Below are 25,393 nucleotides of genomic sequence, written 5' to 3'. Positions count from 1 at the left end.
GTAACACTGTTGCAAAAAAAAAAAAAAAAAAAAGCAAACATCATTCTGGGATGTATTAGCAGGAGTGTTGTAAGCAAAACACAAGAAGTAATTCTTCTGCTCTACAGCACACTGATTAGGCCTCAACTGGAGTACTGTGTCCAGTTCTGGGCACCATATTTCAGGAAAGATGGACAAATTGGAGAAAGTCCAGAGAAGAGCAACAAAAATGATTAAAGGTCTAGAAAACATTACCTATGAGGGAAGATTAAAAAATGGGTTTGGTCTGGAAAAGAGAAGACAGAGGGGTCATAACTGTTTTCAAGTACATAACAGGTTGTTGCAAGGAGGAGGGAGAAAAATGGCTATTTTTAATTTCTGAGAATAGGACAAGAAGCAATGGGCTTAAATTGCAGCGAGCGAGGTTTAGGTTGGATATTAGGAAAAATTCCCTTTCGGGGGGTTAAGCACTGGGATAAATTGCCTAGGGAGGTTGTGGAATCTCCATCATTGGAGATTTTTAAGAGCAGGTTAGACAAACACCTGTCAGGGATGGTCTAGATAGTACTTAGTCCTGCCATGGGTGCAGGGGACTGGACTAGATGACCTCTCAAATTCCCTTCCAGTCCTATGATTCTAAATACAACTTACTAAAATTATGAGAGTGGATCTACGATGCTCATGGACAAATTATTAGGGGAAGTAAAGTTGAAGAAATGAGTTTTGCATCTAGTCCTGCATATGGTAAGGTCTGTAGATCGCTCTTATTTCTTGCAGCAGAAAATACCAGAATTTAGGTCCTGTGCCTGTGGAAATAGTCTTCTGCATTCCTGAGCCGGCCTGCTGGTTAGGAGTTTTTTCTGATGGAATGCAGCCATCACGCAAGGTCACAGTTGCAATGGAAAAGGTGCTTTCTCAGGTAGCAGTCCTAACCACAAAGTCTTGACACTCAAAGTCCTCAAACTAGATGCTTTTCAATGGGGAGTTAATGCAGAGCACAGCATAGGGGGAGAAGTTTTCATGGTGACCCAGGTTAGTAGGATACTGCATTTGGTAGTAATTGGGGCTTCTTTGAGGTATGTTTCAGCCTTAACAACTTGCAAGAATCAAACTGGAAGTCAAATACATAATTAGTGTCCAGGCCTACATCTGACAGGCTATGGCCAACCTAATTTTCTGGACAATCATAAATGAAGTGGCCATTGTGGGCATCCAAAACAGAGCCCAAAACTGCAGGCTAATCCAACAATCTGAATGATGTTAAAGAGGCAAGTTCTTCAGAGCACTTCCATCTTATTGTAATCTCTATCTTGATTGGATTCAGCTTTAGTCTGATGCTCTTCATTCAGGTGACTTTGCTGCCTTTGTATTGAGAAAGCTGAGACACAGTGCTGCTTATAGTGGACTGAAGGAGAAGTCATCTACATATTGCAGGTACTTCTTTGTTCTCCATAACTCTCACCCAACTTCATACAGATGTTGAGAAACTTGGAGAGGACAGTGTCTTGCAGGCTTTAGAGGTGGAGGAACAATTACCCATTGTGACCTTCTGAGGTAAGAAAAAGAGGAAGGTCATTAGCTATTTAAGGATGTTTGTGGTCACCTAGGCAGCATTTTAGAGCAGACAGGCTTATTTGGGTGATCAGTAGTAATCGGGATGAATATGAATGTACTTCACTTGTCTAGACAGGTGGTGGTCATCCACCAGAGCATTATATTTAATGCTGTGTCAGTACCAGGTCATGTTCTGAAGCCTGCCAGTGAGATAGAAGATACCAGCAGCTAATTGGCAGCAGAAACTTTGTTAGCTTCTCCCTTATCTTGCTTAGATAAGAGGTTAAAATTCAGTGCTATGTCTAGGAGAAAAACTTTTTTAAATATGATGAAGACTGGGCTGATCTAAAGGTAGAGGTCTGCTTTGTTATTAGCAAGAGCAAAGCTTACTTAATAGTGACAGTCTCTGAAAGATGGTGCTTCTGTTTGGCCAAAAAGATGGGGTCTTATACAAAGTTCTATCACAGAAGAAGAAGAGCCTGTGAGAGGAAGGAAATTGAAGAAAAAACTAGCTATCATATAAAAAATGCAGATTAATGTTCAGATAAGCATCTCAATTGGTTGTCATACAGCATCAGCACTATTTGACTTTACCTTGCATCTTAAACAAACCTGGTCAGATACTCTTCAGAACATTAGCAAGAATCAGATAATGCTTTGGGGTTCTACAGGACTGGTATCTTTGCCTGCTATCTTACAGAAGTCAAGCCTGGATAGTAGCCCATGCTGAGCTGTGTTGTGATCTTGGCGTTTATACTGTCACCTTTCACAGTATCATTTTTGAAAAATGAAAGTTTACTTGGAATACTGAAATGCTGATAAGTTATTTTTCCAGTTATACATTTGTGTGACAAGTCACGTGCACTAATAAAATAAGTTAACTTGAATATTCAACACACTGCAATTAAGATAAAATGCTCTAGTACAGGTAAGATAAAACCTCTAATATACAGAAAATACAGCTCCTTTTAATGTTTTTATTTTGCCCATATACAGGTTGCCAGTATACAGCATATCACTGACAACAGGCAGTGCAACACACTATATTGCATTTCTGTTGGGCCAAAGAGTAAAACAAAAATGGTAACAGTGCATCAAAACTAAGGTTGACAGGTATCCACACGTCCCCTCACACACACTCAATTAAGAGCACAAGTTGAATCAAAAGTCATTCCTTAGAATTTTTGGTTGCAATACTGCCAATATAAACATAAGTTTTAAAAAAGTACATGTCATAGAAATGTTTACAAATAAGTTAATTTCAATATTCACATTAGAAAAATATACATTTGATATGATCAGTCTTTTCCAGAAGAAAGCATGTATAAATAAAACAGGTGTTTATATTTATGGCTCCACTTCACGAGAGCAAAATATCTTCGCTTTGGCCATCCGCTTCCATTGCCAGTAGTGCTTCCACAGTTTCCAAAGGAACCCCCTCAGGGGTGCGAATGTGCATTGTAGTACCATCAGCATTAGTTACAATCACAATGCCTTCTGCTTGAGACAGAACAGCAGTACCTGGATGAGACAGAATAAGCCCATCTGCAGTCTGAATAAAGATCTGTTCGTGTCCCTGAGACAAGAATTCATGGCTCTCATCAGCAATCTCAAAGGCTACAGTTTCACCTACAGTAACTGCATTCTCTAGCTCATGTTGTCCAGCATGTTGTTCCTCTAGCCCACAAGAGAATTCATTCAAGTTTTTAATTGAACTTTCAAGATTCTCCCGAATGGATATGGAGGTTTCCTGTACAGGATTCTGATGTGGGTCAGTTTGAGTCTTGTATGAATGGTCTACTGGCACAATGCTTGTTGAAAAGACTTTTTCAAGCTGCTGCATCTGATCAGCAATATCAGCATCATTAAGTTGTTCAGACTGTTCACTGGTAATAGTGTAACTCTGGTTTTCTTCATCTTGTTGAAGTTTCTGATATTTTCCATTATGATCACCTTCTTCGTTCATTGACAAGTTGGTACTCTGATTATCAATCACATCTTCTGATACCATGCAGTTACAAAATTCAGAACTTGTCAGTCCACCTGCTGTGTTCTCATTTACAAAATGTGCTTGAACAAATTCTTCTGGTGAGTTATCTGCCTCAGCATGCAACAGTACTTCAGTACATGGTGGAGATGTGTTACTTGTACTATCTGGTCCCTGTATACTTACGGGTTGAGAGCATTCCATTCTCATGGACTGAAAGATATCTGAATTTGCAGAGTTAGTTCTAGTTTCTAAATCAAATGATTTACGTTGCTCACCCGTATGCTTTGCACTTCCAGTTGTGCAAGGAGTAATACCGCTGTCTTCGGAGAGCACAGACACCCCATTTAGTGGATTAAAACCTGAACAGTTGAGGGGAAAAAAAAAGTTACAGCATGTTGTCCAACAATATGATTTTGGACTCTCAAAAGTAATTTTCTACAAGCATCTTTCTAAGATTTTATCTAGTTTTCCCTCCCATCAAGTAGTGTTGGATTCTTGGAACAGAATTATGCTATTGCCCATATGAATAACAGTACAAAAATACTTTCTAAAATATCAGAAGTATACTTCTACTCAGGTTCTAGAAGTAGCTCTGGTAGGTTCCATATTTATTCTCCCAATGGCTCCATATCAAATGATCTTAGTTTATGAGAGGGTGGTGGTTGTTTTTTTGTCCGAGTCCTGAAAACAGCCTGTGATCAAAGATATGCTGGGTTCTTTCCATCGTGCATGATACTAGTAATAAAAGATACAACAGCAGCCAAATTATGCCCCTTTTGCTTTTTCCAAAGCGTCAAGGTAATCCGCTGGCAGACTGCAAGACATTTTGTTTATGTTGACTGTCCACAGGCATGGCTGCCCACAGCTCCCACTGGCCGTGGTTCGCCATTCCTGGCCAATGGGAGCTGTGGGAAGTGGCATCCAGCATGTCCCTGCAACCCATGCCACTTCCCGCAGCTCCCATTGGCAGGGAATGGTGAACCGCAGCCACTGGTTGCTCCGGGCAGCTGTGCTTGTGGACAGTTAGTGTAAAGAAAATGTCTTGCAGCCCGCCAGTGGATTACCCTGACGGGCCGCGTGCAGCCTGTGGGCCGCAGGTTGCCCACCACTGCTATAAAGGGTAGATGTTACACATACCGCATGCTGGGTAATAACATGAGAAGACTGTATGTTACTAAAATTAATCTGGCTGTTTATTAACAGAACTGTTTACAGAGATGATGCAAGTGCACCTAGCATTCTAGCTGTGTGTACGCAGACTGACTTCCTATGCCTCCTCCAAAATCTTGCCTCCTGCACCTGTGCAACTTTGTTACTTTAATAGGTTTTCACAGGTGTAGTCGATTGGACCTTAGTAAAAAAATCAAACTCAATAACAAATACTGATATGCCAACTCATTCAATTTTAGCTGTTTCCTCTTCATGGTTAACAAGAGTCAAAACTTGTTTTTGTCATTAACATATTGACTACACAGGAGACCTGTCAGGTAAGAAAGTGCCATTTTTATATAGTTAGTTTAAGGTACAGCTCCACTTTAAAACCTAACACAAACCTTAGCGGAAGTACTAATGAATCAGATACTGTTTAACTTTACTGAATTTTTAAACAAATGGAAGTACAGCAGAAAATCCTCTTATAAATGAGCTAAGAGGAATGTGGTCTTGTGAGGGATCACAAAAAGTGAAAGGGAAGAAGGGGCAAAAATCAAATGAGCTAAAGCACAGAAGCTTGTACTAGTGGCAAAAGAACAGCTATATAAAAAGATACAGTCCTTACACTGATTTGATCTACACTCTGCCCCACATTCTGTCTTTTCGGTGTTTGTACGGTCCCTAGTACAATGGGATCCTGGTCCATGATAGGGGCTCCTAGACACTATGATAATACAAATAAATAATATTCTTAATTCAAACTTCTCAGCTAAACAATCATTTAAGGACCTACAGAAACAAGTCCAAGACTAAGTTGAAGGCATGGTCATACATCTTTAGAGACAACACAAGATAATGGAATTAACTGACATTCACCATAAACAGAACAGAGTTGGTAAGTTAGAAGTTAAATGTTACCGTCTTTTGTAGTCAGCGTAGACAAGTTCCAGCTCTTTTCCTCTTCTCCATTTTGGCTAGCATAAACATCTTTCACATTCTCCAATATGCCTTCTACTCTGGTCCTTTTAGCTGATGGCAACAGTTCTTCATATGAACTCTGTCAATATAAAACCTAGCAGATTTGATATCACTTGCAGAAATAGACAATTTGTAATCTTTTCTAGTATTAAGTGAAACATTACTCCCACCTACAACAGTTTTTCAAAGCTAGGAGGCCCTTAAAATAAATTCTAAACACAATCTAGAACTTTGTAAAGATGTTTTCTTGTCTTTTAGTTTTGAAATCTTTTAAGAAACCTGGCCTTGCTTCACAATTTGAGGGATGGGTCTGAGAGAAGTCTCACTAATAAGATCTGGGACAGCTCACACATAAGTAGTACCTACTATAGAAGAAAATCTCTCCTCCCTCCCCTCTTCAGCTTCAGTAAAGGGCAGTGAACTCCCTGACATGAGAAGTGCGAGTGGGGGTGGGAAGGCTGACAAGGTCATAAGTTTAAGCACAGGCAGAAAAAAGGGAAGATGCTGCCATCACTCCTCTCTAAAGATAGCTCTGAGGGCTCGTCTACTGTATAAAATTAGGACGACTTATTTAGGTTGACTTATGGCCACCATGGTAATTCAGTCGGCTGTTGGTATCACATTGCCTTCCTTCAACCAGTGGAGCACAGCCTCACGAGGAGCGCTTGCACTGACTAAAGTGGGGCATTGCAGGGCACTGACAGCCAACATGGCACACTAACAGCCACGTGAGGCTCACAGCTGGAGCCCCGGCCTCGGGATAGCAGTCCCAGCTGTGAGTCCAACTGGTTCAATTTCACAGCATGGAGCCTACTAGCAGGGAAATTGACATTCTTGTCCATTTCACGGCTGTTATTGTCTCTGACTCAGAGCAGTGGTGCTCTGAGAACACTGGGAGCTCAGCCCTGGGCAAGGCTCCCAGCTGGAGACAAGAAATTGGCCAGGCTCAATTTCACAGAACCAAGACTACCAGCGGTGAAATTGACATTCTTGTCAATTTCACAGCTCCAAGTTATAAGCAGGTGCTGCTGACAGAATGACAGCCAAGAGGTGATGTAAGTAACAGTGTCTGCATGGACACTGCATCACCCTAACTACACCAACAGAAGTGCTGTGCCTCTCATGGAGGTGGACCTGTTATGTCGGTGTAACAGGTCACTTACTTGGGTGGAAGCAGCATTCTACTGTAGACACGGACATAATTACGTGGATAAGCTGCCTTACATCAACCTAACTCTGTAGTGCAGAGTAGACCAAGTCTGAACTGAGGCTGCTATCAGAGGAGAGGAAACTATCTGCTCACTGCTACAGCCACAGGCAACAGATTAAATATGCTAATCTGATCCTTTCAGACACAAATAGGCTGGTTTCACTCACCACTGTTAACCTAATTAGCTGCAGCACTCACTTCTCCCCCACTACTTAAATTTGCATGCTGGCCAGCCCACCTTTTCCAACCAAGCTACTGTTCTCTTCCAACAGCATGATACTTAAGGTCAGCCTGCCAGATCCTGCTTTAGATCAGGGGTTCTCAACAAAAATGTTTGGTGGCCTCAGAATGCGCCCATGAACTCTTGCTGGTGGCCACTCTGACAAATTTTCCTATAATACTTAATCTTTAGGAAAAACAAATAAATATGCACATGCATGTCCAAATCATTGCAATTTATTTATGTAGGGGTTTTTTCTGCTGCCTCCCTTGGCCCCCCACAGATTCTCCTGGCCCTTCTCTGCCCCCAGACCTTGCTGCTTCCCCCACACCCCATTGCCCCGAGCTCCCTTCCACAGCCTTGCACCCCAGGTTCACTCAACTCCTCCTCTCCTGACCACAGCTCCCAATTAGGTCAGCCCTGCTGAAGTACCACTGCCCTGGGCTGAAGCCCAGAGCCAGAGCCCCATGGGTACAATGGAGGAGGGGGCTGAAGCCCAGAGCCCAATGCTGGAGCAGGGAGGGTGCTGAAGCCCACCCCCAGAGTCCCACAGATGAAGCTGGGCGGGGGGCAGCTGAACCCAGTCCCCAGGAGTAGCGCATCCTTAATGAAGGAGTAAGGGCAGAAACACACTGAAAAGCTAAACTCTTTACCTAGCTAATTTTGATCTCTTCTTAAATACCCCCCAATCTGATATTTCAGTGTTATTGACTCAGAAAACTCAGTTATATCTGGAACCATCACTTTAATGGAAGTCAAGTAACACTATTATAATTTATTTCTTGAATATTCACATTACCATATTTTAAAGAGGCTTTAACTTGTTTATATATTAAGTTCACAATTATTCTGTACCTCATTTGCTCGTTTTTTCCCTGCTATCTCTGTAAACATTTGTTCACCAACTGTTTTAATTATACATTGTGTGGAGGAATCTATAGCTTGTAACTTTTGTTTTCCAAGAAGCTTCTCTGTAATTCCTAGTGATTCAGCAACCTATAAAATAATTTGGGATAACAAAATATAAGTGTGGTTTCTCCAACACCAAATTTTCAATACTTATATAGTCAAATATGTTTCTAAACTGATCTAGAAAGACATTCAACACTGGGGTCCACTCTATCAGTCAAAACATATATACAGCTTCTTGAGCTATTTTAGATTACAATAACTTCTACAATTAGCCTCCATTCAGATTAAGCATCTCCTATATAACAGCTAAAAGTAAAAATCAAGAAGGTAAGCTTAGAGCAAGAACTAGGAATGTAGTGGATATGGCTCACAGTACCAGAGTAAGTTACTGAACAGCAGAGTTTAACAAAGGACACTAAAGTTTGCTCATGACTTAAAGTTCTCCCAGTCTTTATTTTTTTAAATCCCTTTGTATCCTCAGACTCCGAACACATTCTCTTACCAATTTTTGCTCTATTTTGTGAACACATTGGTTTGTTAGTATAGGGTTTCTCATGAATGCTGGACTTTTTTTTTTTTTAAAAAAAAGCACATTACAGCATGTGTTCAAAAAAAAAAATCAAAGTATTATACATGGACTTTGCAAAGAGAAGCAAAAGAGGTAGGTCAAATTTTGGGCCTACCAACCTTGACAATGTCCCTTTAAATTGGTACAATTTCATTTCTCCAAAGAGGAAACATCATGATTGAGCAATTGCATGAGATAAAGTCAGATGAACACATGTAATAGTAATACAAGGCAAACTTTTGGTATATATTATGATTCTGCCACGATTTATTCTGAAAAACAAATATTCGATTAGCCAATGCTAAAACTGCATACTATATTTCATTTTTACTGAGGATTACTCTATTTCCTCTCTTCCCTTCCTCCCCTGGATTTTCCAGTTTGTCCTGTCTTCTCTTGGTCTCACTCAATTTAAGATCTTTGGAGCAGAGACGGTCTTTTGTGCCTTGTAAAATACTGATCATGTTTTTTGTACTTTAAAAGTTTTGCCAGCAATAATATGTACAAAATATTGTGTTATTCACTACTGAAAATTCAACAGTGATACACCATTACTTATAGAGAGTCATTTCATCCCAAGCATCAGGAACTGTAAGAGATGTGAGATTCCAATATAACTCTCTCTCACCGAATGCTAAGAAGTGAAGTAGCGTCTGGAAAAACTGAACTCTTTACACCAGCACACATTTGTATTATCATCATCTGCACAAACAAGCTTTAAAAACTGAAAAAGCTATTAAAGAGCTAATCTTTGTTGTGTTACATGCCTCAGTTTGATTATGTTCTGTTAATGAGCTTGCTGAATTTATACTTTCATTGAAAAATTAAAAATACATTTTCAAATGGTTCAATTATAGGGCATCTAAAACTGTAATGTTTACTAGAAAATAAAACTTTAGCAAATACAATGGATTTGTCTGCAGGAGGCTCTTTGCATCTCTGTCAGATCCTCAAATACCACTTATTTTAGCTCATCCCCAAGGGCCTCATATCTTGGCCACTTCCTTTCTAGCCAAAGATGGGATGAGATTCTGTTAATGCTACTGTCCATCAGAGATTATGTTGAGTCACCAAAGTACCCCTGGCAGCGAAGCATAGCTTCACATTACTCTAAGCACCTGGGGTTTTGATTTGCATTTTGTAATTTGTAGTCAGATATCAACTAAGGCTGTGGTTTAATCAAATATTTTTTATTACTGATCAAATTCCAAAAGATAAATATCTTTAAATCTTTTGATATGTGTCCTTCAGTTTACACTTTATCTCCATTTTTTCTTACCAGGAAGTTGCTTTTCTGTTCACTTATGCTATATAATGCTTAGCAAGAGAAACATTGCTGAACATTCCCTAAAATACCTCCTCCAAAATGTGTCCTCTTACCTTGGGATCTTTTATTTCCACAGGCTGCTGATAACTCAGAAAATCAGAATTACTGAAATGGTCTTGAGACATTTTCTTTACCATATTATGTAACTCTTCAAATTCTCTATAAACATCTGGAAAAAAGGCTTTTGCTGGGTAACCTTTTTCAACCTAAATAGAAGCAAGCAAGAACATTAAATATGAAATATAATTAATTAAATAAGCAACATATAGATTTTGTTTTGCTTAGCACTTTTTTCAGTCCTCATTTTATTAACCTTACCAATCAGTCCAGAAAAGAAAGGATTGTAAAATCTTCAGAAATAGCACTGATGAAGCAGGCAGCAAAAATGAAAAGTATAATCTGGCAAACTATCAATCTTTAACTACATGAGACTCAAGTGTGAACTCTAAAATGTCTTCAGCCTTCATATGTATAACACATGGAACTACGATTAATTCCCAGAGATGTTTTCATGGTGTACATGAATGATAAAATCTCCAATAATTTAATATATGTACATGATGAGAAAAGCTCACCTTCATCAGTAGAAATTCAAACACAGTAACAAGCTTTGTCAGGCGGGGAAGAGCCAGCTCCATTAAATCTTCATTGTCACATTGTTGGATTAGCTGGTAAACACCAAAATAGTTTCTTTAAGGGGAAAAAAGCCAATATATGCTAATCATCCCTTAATTCATAATGTAAAATCTTAGTTCTCCACTACAGGACCCAATAGTCACTATTACAGAAATGGCATGTGGTAAGGACCAATTCACTTTCTTTTACAGGATCAATAAAATTAAGTGGCTTTTAAGAATAAATGTGAATGTAAATATTTGACCAGAAAAGTTAAGAGTATGGTCCATTCTTTCAACACAAGAAGTTAATGATCAGTCTCAGTAACAATTGTGTACTTATATGAAAAGAAAAGTAGACCTTAATGAATTAAGCAAATAAGCACAACCACAAGCTCAATCCACAGTGATGTGCAGGAAGCTCAGAAAAACATGACAATTACTTAGATTGTAAGAAAAGTATGTTTAGAATAAGATGGACTCATTTTTATTACACACAATTTTTATATATTAATGGACACACATAGTAGCAGTGGCACTACTAATTATTTTTCCCTAAAACAGAGCCAAGAGTGCATCAAATTACTAAGAGGCCAATAATTATTATCCACAGGGCCAGTTTCAAAAAAAAAAAAAAAAAAAAATCTGTATCTTTTACCTATAACTTGATTTCTATGTTTTGCTTAAGAACTTATTTAAAATTTAACTTTGGTATTTAAATAACCCCCAGGGCTCCTCATTTATGCACATACATGTCTAGCTATATGTCAAACATACAACAGCTCCTTGGAAAGCACACCCTCACTACATTTTGATTAAATTTATCAGATTTTGGCAGCAGGTGGGGGAAAAAAGGTACATATGAAATAATTGCAGAAGGGAACCGTACCTCTTTTAGTCCAGCCTTTCTTCTAAATATGATGTGTTCTGTTGCCACATTACTAAGCGACTTAGAAGGGGACCGACCAGGTCTACTAAGTCTTCCCGAACACATTGATCTTCCAGTCATCCTCGGTCGGCCACGTCTTTTAGGTCGTCTGGGTCTTCCAGGTCCATTTGGCATTCCAGGTCCCTGATGTACTAAATCAGTCTCATTTTGTTGTGCTGCCAACAAAGGTCTGTCTGCTGCAGATTTACCAGTCTTTATAAAAAAAAACAAAAAAACAAGAATCATTAAAACAGTCTCCCTCAATATGCTGCTGAGAAAATCTCAGTTTAAAATATTTAGCAAAATTATTCAACCAAATGCTCTGAGTATCCCTAGCCTCTCTTTGCCAGAAGCTGGGAATGGACAACAGGACAATCACTTGATTGCCCGTTCTGTTCATTCCCTGTGAAGCACCTGGCATTGGCCACTGTCGGAAAACAGGATACTGGGCTAGATGGACCATTGGTCTGACCCAGTATGGCCATTATGAAACTAACTTGAAGTTAAGAACATTTACTATGCAATTTCAGTATTATTTGATATGATAAGTATAGCTGCATTAGTATTTGCAGGATTAAATTAGGAAGAGGCTAGGGACACACCTGCTTCTGTAATTTGTTGTCACTATTTGTAATGTTAGTTCTCCTGCCGATCCATTAAATTAAGTATTATACACAACACAAAGGGAATTTGATCATAAACAAGAGTAGCCTACGGTCTTGTCAAAGTGCTTTCTGATTCAAAGATGGTATCTTTTATTTTAAAAGATTAAATAAAATGGTTTTATATTATTAATTTAGATTTAAACAATAGTATAATAGATCTAAACAAAAAGCTCTAGTTGCCCTGATGGTTAGTTTTACAATATCATAATGACCACTCAGCAGTATAGGTGCCAACTTTCCCTCTGCCTGGTGGGTGCTCGACCCTCCCCCACCCCCAAAGTCCCTACCCCCTTCCTACCCCATTCCACCCCCTTCCCCTACCCCACCTCTTCTCCACCTCCTGCCCTGAGCGTGCTGCATCCCCACTCCTCCCCCTCCCTCCCGGAGGCTCCTAAGCACCGCCAAACAGCTGTTAGGTGGCGGGGGTGGGGGGCGGGAAGCGCTGGGAGGGAGGGGGAGGTGCAGGGACGCAGCACGCTCAGTGGGGGGAAGGAGGCAAGGAGGAGGGGGCTTGGCTGCCAGTGGGTGTGGAGCACCCACTAATTTTTCCCCATGGGTGCTCCAGCCCTGAAGCACCCATGGAGTCAGCACTTATGCTCAGCAGTATTAAGTTCATATATGAATAACAGACTCAATGCAGCAGCAGCATTAAACAATCAAATGGAATGAAACAAATTAATTCAGCCAGCCAGAATACCAAAGAAACTATCCCCTATTCCAGACACTATACCTTCAGCTTTCCCTCAAAATACTGTCAAACAAACAGTTTCTGCAGTGAGCACAGGAGGTCAAGTTCAGGCTACCCTGAATCTTATGTTTCCCTATTTTTAAGAACATAAGAACAGCCATACTGGGTCAGATCAAAGGTCCATCTAGCCCAGCATCCTGTCTTCTGACAGTGGCCAATCCCAGGTGCCCCAGAAGGAATGAACAGAACAGGTAATCATCAGGTGATCCATCCCGTCACCCATTCCCAGCTTCTGGCAAACAGAGGCTAGGGACACCATCCCTGCCCATCCTGGTTAATAGCCATTGTTGGACCTATCCGCCATGAATTTATCACGTTCTTTTTTGAACCCTGTTATAGTCTTGGCCTTCGCAACATCCTCTGGCAAAGAGTTCCACAGATTGACTGTGCGTTATGTGAAGAAATACTTCCTTTTGTTTGTTTTAAACCTGCTGCCTATTAATTTCATTTGGTGACCCCTAGTTCTTGTGTTATGAGGAGTAAATAACACTTCCTTATTTACTTTCTCTACACCAGTCATGATTTTATAGACCTCTATCATATCCCCCCCTTAGTCGTCTCTTTTCCAAGCTGAAAAGTCCCAGTCTTATTAATCTCTCCTCATACAGAAGCTGTTCCATACCCCTAATCATTTTTGTTGCCCTTTTCTAAGCCTTTTCCAATTCCAGTGTATCTTTTTTGAGATGGGGTGACCATATCTGCATGCAGTATTCAAGATGTGGGCATACCATGTATTTATATAGAGGTAATATATTTTCTGTCTTATTATCTTAACCTTTTCTTAATGATTACCAACATTCTGTTTGACTGCCGCTGCACACTGAGTGGATGTTTTCAGAGAACTACCCACAACGACTCCAAGAGTAGTAGTAATAGCTAATTTAGACCCCCATCATTTTATATGTATAGTTGGGATTATGTTTTCCAATGCGCATTACTTTGCATTTATCAACATTGAATTTCATCTGCCATTTTGTTGCCCAGTCACCCAGTTTTGTGAGATTCCTTTGTAACTCTTCACAGTCTGCTTTGGACTTAACCATCTTCAGTAGTTTTGTATCATCTGCAAATTTTGCCACCTCACTGTTTACCCATTTTTCCAGATCATTTTTTAAAACTGTTGTTGTGGTCTCAATACAAACAAAATCAAGCTATTTAAGCAACCTATTTAACAATGGACATGCAGGACTACAATATTCACTACACCAAAAGAAGTTACAAAAATATAAATTTTTTAAAATAGTCTCAAAGCTACCATGGAAAAAAGTTGGCAAAACAGAGTCCAAGAATCTCTCACTGAAAGCCACTAGCTAGCTAGAATATTAAAATTAATGTCCCAAAGATTAATTACCATTTGAAGATATTTATAAACTGCCTGATCACATTAATGTTACAATAATTCAAGCGTCCTCTCAGTTCTATGAACGCATCTTAGTCCTAACCTTCAATACCTCTTGCTTATGCTCCAACAATATCCCCACTCTTTGCACAGATTTCGCAAATTTAGTACAGTTTTACCTATCAAGGACTAGATGCAAATTACCAAATTCATTCGACTGCGACTGAAGTTTTTAATTTGAAGTGTGGGTCACTGGTGCTACTCTTCCTCCATAATCTACCTGTATTGATAATCCTCTTAATGTTTCTTGATAAAGATCATAACTGACAATGGCTTATGGACAAAAATATAGTTATTTGACAAAAAAAAAGAAAGGACAAGGAAAAAAAAGTATCTAGCCTGGTGACTGAAGCAGCGACAATAATTAAGTCAATTTATAGACTAGTAAGTCATTCAGTTACCAAGGGGAAATTTTGTGTGGCTCATATTTGTCAGATAGAAATTTCAGATTTTCTGTAGCACTATATTCAGCCAATCAACAGTCCTAAAGATTTTATGGCAAAATAAATTCAAAAGACCATTTTTAGGTTTTTCTTAAGTCCCCATCACAGGCAAATTAGATCTACATAATGAGTCAGTTGACTTCATGGAGCTTTCTGTTCTTTTAAGTTGTAGAAAACTCTGCTTTGTGTTTGTAATTATCTACTAACCTTGCTATGTCTCAGACTACCCACATTCACACTTCTGGAAGCAACATCACATTCACAAACACGCAACAAATATAACATTGCTGCATCCAAAAGAACAGTCTTCCTAAAAAGGCGGTTGTGATACAATTATACCTCCACTGTTCACAGTGGAGACTTTCTTTCGCAGCAAAAAGGTTACAAAGACCATTCATTTCTATTGACAAATGCACTTCACTATGAAATGGACAGTTTAAAACCAGTTTCTTGGAACCTCTCCAACTGAAACTACTTATTTTTCTAACTCAGGAAATTCTATTCTACCTACCCTAGATTTCCCTCTATAGTTTCAATTGCAGAAGTCATGCTTCACTTCCAACAGTACACTACACAGCATAGCTGTCCACTGACAGCTGAGTTTCAACCCAGCAGAGGCTGTATTTCAGTGATGGGTCAAACTGACTCCTGAATATAGAAGGTGGGTTTTTTTAAGCCTTTTAAAATGAAATATACATGAACTGCACAGTGTTTTTTCCTTATGTGAATGCTGAGAAATAAGTGAGGTTAGTTACAAAGTCTAAGTCTTATTCTCCCCATGCAGGTCACTACAATTTTTTGTTCATTTGTTATTTTAAAACTTAACCAATGGTCATACATATTTATTGCAGTTTCAGACAAGCAGATTGCAACTTTTCCTAATTCATTCCTATTCTCTTTTGGTCACGCACCTAGGCCACTAACTTCAATCTATGTAAAGAATTCCAATTGCCAGCAATAGGAATTCAGAATATGAATTAGTGTAGAATAAGGTTCTAAAACTGCAATAATATTGGAGTGAAATTGCCTTTATATTGTTTATGAAACTGCGTATTATGCAGAAAGCAAACTACTACTTTACCTGTTGCTCACTCTGTGAAGAAGCAGTTTCTTCCAAACCAATAGCTAGCGAATTTTCATTATTTAAAGTGACAGCAATTGGTTGCGAGAGCGTCAGACTCACAGTTTCATCTTCTGCTCCTCCAGAAATATCCAGAAACACACGTCTGTTAGTTTTATTCATAGAGACTTTTTGCTGTGAAGACTCCAATTGTCCGTGACCTGGATTAAGTTTATAATGTCGTGCTAATCCTCCTTTTCCTATGTAGGATTTTTCACAAGTCTGACATTTAAACATTTTGGGCTTCAGGTTATAATTCAAAGGATTGAATAATGCATCCGTTCCCTTTGCTTTCCCCTCATCGTCATCTTCTATGCTTAGTTCAGAATAGTCATCAGAATCAGACTGATGACCGTCGGCCAAATCCTCTGTTTTAATGAATTTATAATCTTTCGCTTTATATTTTGGAGGACGTGAAATCCGTCCAGAACGAGTCTTCACTTTCAAAGATTTTTTTAGCTTTAGTTCTTCTTTTTGCTTTTTCTCAAGGCTCGAGATAAGAGTATTTGCTGAACTGGCTGCCACCAAAGTAACATTTTGAGACTCAGCAGCAGACACTGCGGCACATGTAGTTTTTTGTCCATTCAATGTCTGGTGTGTGGGAATCTTATTCACTGACACTGGTCCATCAGGCGCTAACGGTCTCTGCACAAGTAGCTGAACTGGAGGCTCAGAAGAACTATGCAAGAAAAACTGTTGCTGCTCAGTTCCTGTTACAGGCTGTATCCTAATAATCTGGGGATTAATAATATTAAGTCTAGACAGACCACAATTCCTACCAACTGGCTGACTCGGTGTTATAGCTTTGGACTGGACTTCTGCAAGAGGTGGCACTGGCTTTTCATTTTCTTTCATCTGCCCCGGCTGCACTTGAACACAAATGGCTTCTAATTGCTTTAGGGGGAAAAAAGTTGAGAATGTAAATGTACAATATTATTTATCAAGATTTTACATCTTTGTGTATAAGACCTTACAGTGAAACATGAAGAAACTAGATATATCATCCAGTTTTCTTACAACCCTCAAGGTACATATTTCCTTCCTTCCAGCTACTAAATTATGATACAGTTGCATTTGTTGCTTAGATAAGGATTTTCAGTTTACTTTGTATATCATATCATTGTTTTATTTGTAATGTCCATCAACCATGAATTTAGTTGCCAAAAACTAAAGAATAATTTCTGCAAGTGGATCTGTTGGACAGAGCCCTGTTGAAGTCAATGGGGTTCACATGGGCAGATTCAGTTGCAAGCTCTAGACCTATGCTGAATTTGTAAACTGAACAAGCACATCTCACCCACAGGAGACCTACTGTCTATTAATTTTGCAGGCCAAGTATTAGGCCACAGTTATACTCTAATAAATGCACAGTTCAAAAAATCCATAAGATGATATAAACAACTCAGGCCACCAGCCTATCACCTCCTGTCTGTCCTCCTCTCTCCATCCTATTTATTTATGGTCTTGTTTGGTTTTTTTTTAAAATCACACCACAGGGTTAGCAAGGGACTGAGGAAGAGTCAAAGCCTGTCTATTGCTTCTTACTTGAAAAGTGTCCACTTCTCTAGCTGCAAGCCACTCATCAAAGCACTTAAGCACATGCCAGAGTGCAAGCACACAAATAATCCCTCTGATGCTGTACAAACACATGCTTAAGTGCTTTGCTAGATCAAGGCTTAAATGGACAGCTCTCCATTTAAAAAAAATTCTACAAGTTAATTGATTCTAGTTTTGTCAAATAATCCCTGCCCCCCCCCCCCGAAATTAAGCAAATACTATTCCTCAAAGAAAAGACTCACTATTATTACTTGTATTACAGTGATGCCCAGAAACTCTAATCATGGACCAGGATCCCATTGTGCTAAGCACTGTATGAAAGGACAGAACAAAAAAATATAGTCCCTGCCCCAAAGTGCTGACAGTCTAAATTCAGTCCAGACATCTAATTTCAAACTTCAAATGTTCCTATTACAAGAAGAGTGTGAACAAAGATTTTTCTGTTTTTAAAAACAGTCTTCTGTAATACAAACACAGCTGAATGAATGTTACTCACTTTTTTTTTTTTTTTTAAGTTACTATTGGGCAAAAACCAAGCATGGAAAATCTTAGCCCAAAAGGAAAATATTTGGGAAAGTTAAAGAGTGCATGAAAACAAAAGTTATAATAGAAACAGCTTTAAAATCTCAAGTATAGCAGGCAGCCACTGTAATAAAAAAATCCCCATAGATCAATGGGCTAGCATGAATTAAGCACCCCAAACACTCAGTTGCCGGATACACTAGACTGACAGGTTACGTTGGCCCAGTCACTGTAAAGTAGTTCTTCCAAATCATGCTGGACACCTGTGCTTATTCTGACAGACTAGAACATAGGTCACGCTGACCAGCGCCTGTCACCTCCATTCAACAGTGTATGCTCTACCTTGTTACTGAGCTGCTCCCAACACCAGTCTTCCAACTAGGAGACTGGAGAAATCTAAATTCCAAAGTAGGTTAAACTGATCAGGAAATTAAGGTGAGCAGTGGAACTGGTGCACTGGCACGCAGTACAGTTTCATCACTGAGAAAGGACCATGACTATTCAATGTTCAGCACATTCTAAAGCCCAGGCCCAATTCCATATTGGAGACCACTTTCCCATTCACTTGACCCTTGGCTTTCCTAAGACATCTCCTCTTCCCCTTCGTTTACCTTGTGTACAAGGCACCTGGTGGTACCGATAGCTTTGCCCTGCTGAAGGGCAACCTGCTGGGCCACATTCTGCAACTGCTGTGCTGCATTGTGCATGATACTAGTCACTGGCTGGGACCTGGAGGCAGCAGTCAGGCTACAGCCCTGTGGGGATCTGCTGAACCCTGATGCTGGGGGCACGAGGCTAATCTCCTGGGGTAGCGAGTACCCCCCACCTCGGTGAGGAGGCAACAATAAGGACCCAATGCCAGCTCCAGAGGAGGGAAGAAGAGACGGTGGAGGCTGCTTCTGGGCCCTGCTCACTTGTTCGATGACCCTCTGCAGCTCCTCGGGGGCCAGAGGCGTCGCTGTGGCCTGCTGGCCGGGAAGCTGAGCCAGTGGCTCGGCCTGACTCTTCTCCGCCGGCAAATTCCCCGGCAGCCCAACGGCCTGGTTCTCGGTCGCCGCCACCAGCCGCTCCTCGGCGCTCAGCACAGCCCCCTGCACCAGGTTCCCACCCGGCTCCAGGTAGAGAGTGGTGCCGACAGCAGAGGAGCTGGCAGCCAGGCTCTGGGCCAGCACCTCGGTCACCGCCAGCACCTCCGCTCCCTCCTCGGTGGGAGATCCAGCCTCCAGGGGGCCCAGCAGGCCCCCGTCCTCCTCAGGCTCCAGCGGACCCAGCAAGTCAGCCCTGGCCGCGACCGCCCCGGGGAGATACCCAGGTCCCAGCAGGCCAACCCTCTCCCCGGCCGCCGCGCTGTGGAGAGCCCCGCGGGCGGCGGCCGGTCCGGGGGGCTCTCCCTCAGCAGGAGACGGCGGGGATGCCGCTGCCACGCTCTCGCCGCCCCCATCCCCGGGAGCCGCCATCTTGGCAGCCGTCGGGGGACGGGAGACGCATTCGGCCCCCAGGTCTTAAAGGTGTGGAGCGAACCTAGAAGAACCGGCAACGCAGGAACCAATGGTGGCCGTCCCTGCGGCCTGCACACGTCATCATGGAAGGGGCGTGGTCACATGGACGACGGGGGCCCAGCAGGGACAAGACACTTTCAAAAGCGTTTTCCTGTGCGGTGGCACTCAGTGAACTTCAGTGTGATACAGTTGTATTCGGTATACACTCATTCAACAGCAAAGAGTCCTGTGGCACCTTATAGACTAACAGACGTATTAGAGCATAAGCTTTTGTGGGTGAATACCCACTTTGTGGGATGCATGTAGTGGAAATTTCCAGAGGCAGCTATAAATATGCAAGCAAGAATCAGGCTAGGGATAAGGAGGTTAGTTCAATCAGGGAGGATGAGGCCCTCTTCTAGCAGTTGAGGTGTGAACACCAAGGGAGGAGAAACTGCTTTTGTAGTTGGCTAGCCATTCACAGTCTTTGTTTAATCCTGAGCGGATGGTGTCAAATTTGCAAATGAACTGAAGCTCAGCAGTTTCTCTTTGAAGTCTGGTCCTGAAGTCTTTTTGCTGCAGGGTGGCTACCTTTAAATCTGCTATTGTGGGTCCAGGGAGGTTGAAGTGTTCTCCTTCAGGTTTTTGTACATTACCATTCCTAATATCTGATTTGTGTCCATTTATCCTTTTACGTAGGGACTGTCCAGTTTGGCCGATGTACATAGCAGAGGGGCATTGTTGGCACATGATGGCGTATATTACATGAGTGGACGTGCAGGTGAATGAACCGGTGATGGTGTGGCTGATCTGGTTAGATCCTGTGATGGTGTCGCTGGTGTAGATATGTGGGCAGAGTTGGCATCCAGGTTTGTTGCATGGATTGGTTCCTGAGTTAGAGTTACTATGGTGCGGTGTGTAGTTGCTGGTGAGAATATGCTTCAGGTTGGTGGGTTGTCTGTGGGCAAAGACTGGCCTGCCTCCCAAAACCTGTGAAAGTGAGGGATCGTTGTCCAGGATGGGTTGTAGATCACTGATGATGAGGTGGACAGGTTTTAGCTGAGGACTGTACGTGATGGCCAGTGCAGTTCTGTTGGTTTCTTTCTTGGGCTTGTCTTGCAGCAGGAGGCTTCTGGGTACATGTCTAGCTTTGTTGATCTGTTTCCTTATTTTCTCGTGTGGGTATCGTAGTTTTCTCAGGAAATTAGTGGTGTCACAGAGATAGCTGGCAGTGCTGGTGGCATAGGGTCTGAGTAGAGAGTCCGCATATCCGGACAGTCCTTCAGTGAGAGTGCAAATGCCCGAGATGATGGGGGGTCCAGGATTTCTGGGTCTGTGGATCTTGGGTAGTAGATAGAACAACCCCAGTCGGGGCTTTAAGGGTATGTTGATTTGTTCCTGTGTTAGTGTAGGGAGTGTCCTGAGTAGATGGTGCAGTTTCGTAGTGTATTCCTCAGTGAGATCTGAGGAAAGTGGCCTGTAGAATTTGATATTGGAGAGTTGTCTGGCAGCCTCCTTTTGGTAGTCAGACCTGTTCATGATGACAACAGCACCTCCTTTATCAGCAGATACAGACAGACATCATCTTCCTTTCCAAATGCAACTGTGTGTATATAAAGTCTGCTGCAGTTTCCACGGTAAACATCTGATGAAGTGAGCTGTAGCTCACGAAAGCTCATGCTCAAATAAATTGGTTAGTCTCTAAGGTGCCACAAGTACTCCTTTTCTTTTTGCGAATACAGACTAACACGGCTGTTCCTCTGAAACCTTTGATTATAATGTCAGGGTTGTTTCTGAAGCTGTGGATGGCATTGCCCAAGAAAGACAAGCCCAAGAAAGAAACCAACAGAACTCCACTGGCCATCACGTACAGTCCTCAGCTAAAACCTGTCCACTGCATCATCAGTGATCTACAACCCATCCTGGACAACGATCCCTCACTTTCACAGGTTTTGGGAGGCAGGCCAGTCTTTGCCCACAGACAACCCACCAACCTGAAGCATATTCTCACCAGCAACTACACACCGCACCATAGTAACTCTAACTCAGGAACCAATCCATGCAACAAACCTGGATGCCAACTCTGCCCACATATCTACACCAGCGACACCATCACAGGATCTAACCAGATCAGCCACACCATCACCGGTTCATTCACCTGCACGTCCACTCATGTAATATACGCCATCATGTGCCAACAATGCCCCTCTGCTATGTACATCGGCCAAACTGGACAGTCCCTACGTAAAAGGATAAATGGACACAAATCAGATATTAGGAATGGCAATGTACAAAAACCTGAAGGAGAACACTTCAACCTCCCTGGACCCACAATAGCAGATTTAAAGGTAGCCACCCTGCAGCAAAAAGACTTCAGGACCAGACTTCAAAGAGAAACTGCTGAGCTTCAGTTCATTTGCAAATTTGACACCATCCGCTCAGGATTAAACAAAGACTGTGAATGGCTAGCCAACTACAAAAGCAGTTTCTCCTCCCTTGGTGTTCACACCTCAACTGCTAGAAGAGGGCCTCATCCTCCCTGATTGAACTAACCTCCTTATCCCTAGCCTGATTCTTGCTTGCATATTTATAGCTGCCTCTGGAAATTTCCACTACATGCATCCGACAAAGTGGGTATTCACCCACAAAAGCTTATGCTCCAATACGTCTGTTAGTCTATAAGGTGCCACAGGACTCTTTGCCACTTTTACAGATCCAGACGAACACGGCTACCCCTCTGATACTCATTTGACAGTAGTCCAGAGCGATTCAACACAACAAAGTTTAATTCAATTCAGTGCAACACCCCACAAGTAGAATTCAATACAATGCAATTCATAGGGTGTCAGTAAGTCTGTATAGATAGATTTGATACACCATGGGACAGACAAAAAGCATCTGAAACTTATTACAGTGCTTTTAAAAGTAAAAATAAGTGGTGGGGGAAGATCTCAAGCCCTTTTTTGTGAAGTAAATTGTATCCAAACCAAATGTCAGCTTGCTTTCTGAAACACACAAGATATAATCCCCCGATTAAAGGGTTTTAATGGAAATGCCAAGTCAATTTTACCCACAAAAGTATTACCTCACTGTCTTAACATTTTGGCTCTGATCCTGCAAAGATGTGTGCTTACCCTCAAATGTATGGGGTTATGTACATGCATAATTTTACAATGAGCAGCACTGAGTCTACCCTGATTTTTAATCATTTCATTAGGAATGTTTTCTTCAGTTTTTTTAATTGAAGTAGGGTAGTTTTCTCTGTATGACAATATTTTCTATAACCAGTTTTCACAGCAACATAAAATTATTCAAGAGAATCAAGAGAGACTAGTTGTCTATTTTTAAACATTCTAAAGCAAAGATAAAAAGACACTATTTGAAATTTGGGGAGGGACTATTTGACATCTACAGTTTACTTCTAAGCTCACCTAAATGTGCTGTGTTGTTACTCTTTTGCTGAATATATATTTTTAAAACTACTATTTTGTATTGCACCAAAACATGCACAAAAACATTAAAAATCAAATCTGAGTGTGCAGCTAGATGCAGGCATAATGGATACACTTGCGGAAATGGGACCACATTTCTGACAGCAGATAATGTAACTGTGGGTGCATAAAATTCTCAGGCAAAGGTTCCCCCTAAAAACTATGGTACTGCATTATCAGGTTATAGATCTTAAAAAAGCTTGATGGAGTGGTAGTTTAAACCTCTCCCTTTTGGTAGCTGATTGAAAGTAAAATAATCTCAGTCATTATTTTATAGCAACATTTTAATTTTGATGGATAAAAACGCAAATTAACGCGCTCATATTAAAACATATTAATGGAAAGTCGATGTTATATAAAAAATTGAGAATAAAAATTTTACACTGTGGCCCGTACGGGGATCGAACCCGCGACCTTGGCGTTATTAGCACCACGCTCTAACCAACTGAGCTAACCGGCCACTTCTTGTTAAGATGACTGCACTGGTCTCCATAAGAATAACAGAGGAACTACTGTTGTCGTTTCTCCACCTTTCCTTTGTTGTCATCGTTCTGAACGTTGCCTGTTCCCAAGACAAGTATTCCGTTTCCACCCAGACGGCGAGTTCCCAGGATCCATCCCTTGTAGGTTCAAGGGGCATGTTTGAGCCAGCGATTGAACAAGCCCGTTCAAAGGGTTTAGAATGGGGGCCATGAATATGCAGGAGCAGTGACGCTAAGGTACAAACAGCCACCGGTCTCATTCACTGCAGGCTGGATTCATAGCCAGTAATTTATATCCCCCCCCCCCCCGAATAGCTTTTTAAAAGTGACTCCAGTTTTAATTTCATGAAATCAAAATATTTATTTTGCCATTTATTTTAATATTATTTATGTTTAATTCCCACATATTTTACATACTGCTTTTTAAACAAATATTGCATTGGTAAAATAGGAGTCACGTGCATTATTTTCGTTCTATAACGTTTGGGTTTATTGTAAATGATGTATTTATTTTACATTAAAATAAACTTGTATTATTTATAGATGGTCAGTCCAGCAGCAAATCTTGCCGTTTTCAGATGAGATTGCTACGTAAGCCATCAAACAAGAAAAAGAACCGCCAACAGGGGGAGTGCAAGTTAGTAAACCAGTAATTCTGTTTAACGCACATGCATGAAATCCACTAGTTGTTCTGCCTAATGTTATAGGTTCTCTGCAAAAGCTGATGAACTTCTAACTGGATTGTAGCCACACCACTTTTACCCCTAGTTGTTTCACAGTGAATGACAGGTTGTAAGGATCAACTGTAGGCTTAACATACCTATCTAAATATGACTCTGAAAAGAGAAGGTAATACTCACATTAGGTCTAAGAGTAACAGCCGTGTTAGTCTGTATTCGCAAAAAGAAAGGGAGTACTTGTGGCACCTTAGAGACTAACCAATTTATTTGAGCATAAGCTTTCCTGAGCTACAGCTCACTTCATTGGATGCAAGTGAGCTGTAGCTCACGAAAGCTTATGCTCAAATAAATTGGTTAGTCTCTAAGGTGCCACAAGTACTCCTTTTCTTTTTACATTAGGTCTAATCACTGTTGCTATATTTAATTTATGGAGTAAATATGCACCTATCTGTACAGTATTATACACTTAATATGCTACTAAAATTGTTCATTAAGCAGAAATTTTATGTGGCTGTAGCAACAATTCATAGATTCATAGGACTGGGAGGGACCCCGAGAGGTCTTCTAGTCCAGTCCCCTGTGCTCAAGGCAGAACGAAGTATCTGACCATTCCTGACAAGTGTTTGTCTAACCTGCTCTTAAAGACCTCCAATGACAGAGATTCCACAACCTCCTGAGGCAATTTATTCCAGTGCTTAACTACCTTGACAGTTAGTTTTTCCTAATGTCCAACCTAAACCTCCCTTGCTCCTTAATCCTCAGAGGTGAAGGAGTAGCATTTTTCTCCCTCCTCCTTTTAACAACCTTTTATGTACTTGAAAACTATCATGTCCCCCCTCAGTCTTCTCTTCTTCAGCCTAATCAAACTCAATGCTTTTGATCTTTCCTCATAGGTCATGTTTTCTACACCTTTAATCATTTTTGTTGCTCTTCTCTGGACTTTCCCCAATTTGTCCACCCTAATTGAACTGGCCTCATTAGCACTACAAAAAGTAATTTTCCCTCTGTTGATATTCACCCCTTCTTATCAGCTGTTGGGAATGGGCCACATCCACCCTGATTGAATTGGCCTTGTTAGCACTGACCCCCTCACTTTGTAAGGCAACTTCCATCTTTTCATTTGCTGTACATTTATACCTGCCTACTGTATTTTTCACTCCATGCATCTGAAGAAGTGGGTTATAACCCATGAAAGCTTATGCCCAAATAAACTTGTTAGTCTCTAAGGTGCCACGAGGACTCCCCATTAAAAAATATAAGTGTACTCTCTATGCCATTATCTAAATCACTGATGAAGATATTGAACAGAACTGGATGCAGAACTGATCCCTGCAGGACCCCATTTGAGATGCCCTTCCAGCTTGACTGTGAACCAC

At 41.1% G+C, this 25,393-nt stretch overlaps 1 protein-coding gene and 1 non-coding gene across 5 annotated transcripts; both read right to left on the bottom strand.

The window, feature by feature from the left end:
- Window positions 1–2,481: 2,481 nt before the first annotated feature.
- On the bottom strand, window positions 2,482–19,466 carry ZNF839 (zinc finger protein 839). Of its 4 annotated transcripts, none has more exons than XM_073349696.1 (8): window positions 18,498–19,466; window positions 15,769–16,701; window positions 11,394–11,645; window positions 10,466–10,558; window positions 9,944–10,096; window positions 7,939–8,079; window positions 5,594–5,732; window positions 2,482–3,882 (listed from the first exon to the last, which is right to left on the bottom strand). In XM_073349696.1, exons 1-8 carry the CDS (start codon window positions 19,341–19,343, stop codon window positions 2,894–2,896), a joined length of 3,546 nt encoding a protein of 1,181 aa, XP_073205797.1. In that variant the 5' UTR covers window positions 19,344–19,466; the 3' UTR covers window positions 2,482–2,893. The 4 variants fall into 4 exon arrangements, with proteins under 4 accessions (XP_073205797.1, XP_073205800.1, XP_073205799.1 ...); XM_073349699.1 differs by having other exon boundaries at window positions 18,801–19,466; XM_073349698.1 differs by lacking the exon at window positions 7,939–8,079.
- Window positions 19,467–23,241: 3,775 nt separating this feature from the next.
- Window positions 23,242–23,315, bottom strand: TRNAI-AAU (transfer RNA isoleucine (anticodon AAU)). Its single transcript has one exon. It is a non-coding gene; the product is annotated as a tRNA-Ile (tRNA).
- Window positions 23,316–25,393: the final 2,078 nt, after the last annotated feature.

The sequence above is a fragment of the Lepidochelys kempii genome, chromosome 6 (assembly GCF_965140265.1).
Source record: "Lepidochelys kempii isolate rLepKem1 chromosome 6, rLepKem1.hap2, whole genome shotgun sequence".
In the NCBI taxonomy this organism is placed as follows: Eukaryota; Metazoa; Chordata; order Testudines; family Cheloniidae; genus Lepidochelys; species Lepidochelys kempii.
Note: the sequence above shows the minus strand (reverse complement) of the source record. Positions and strands in the feature narration are given on the sequence as shown.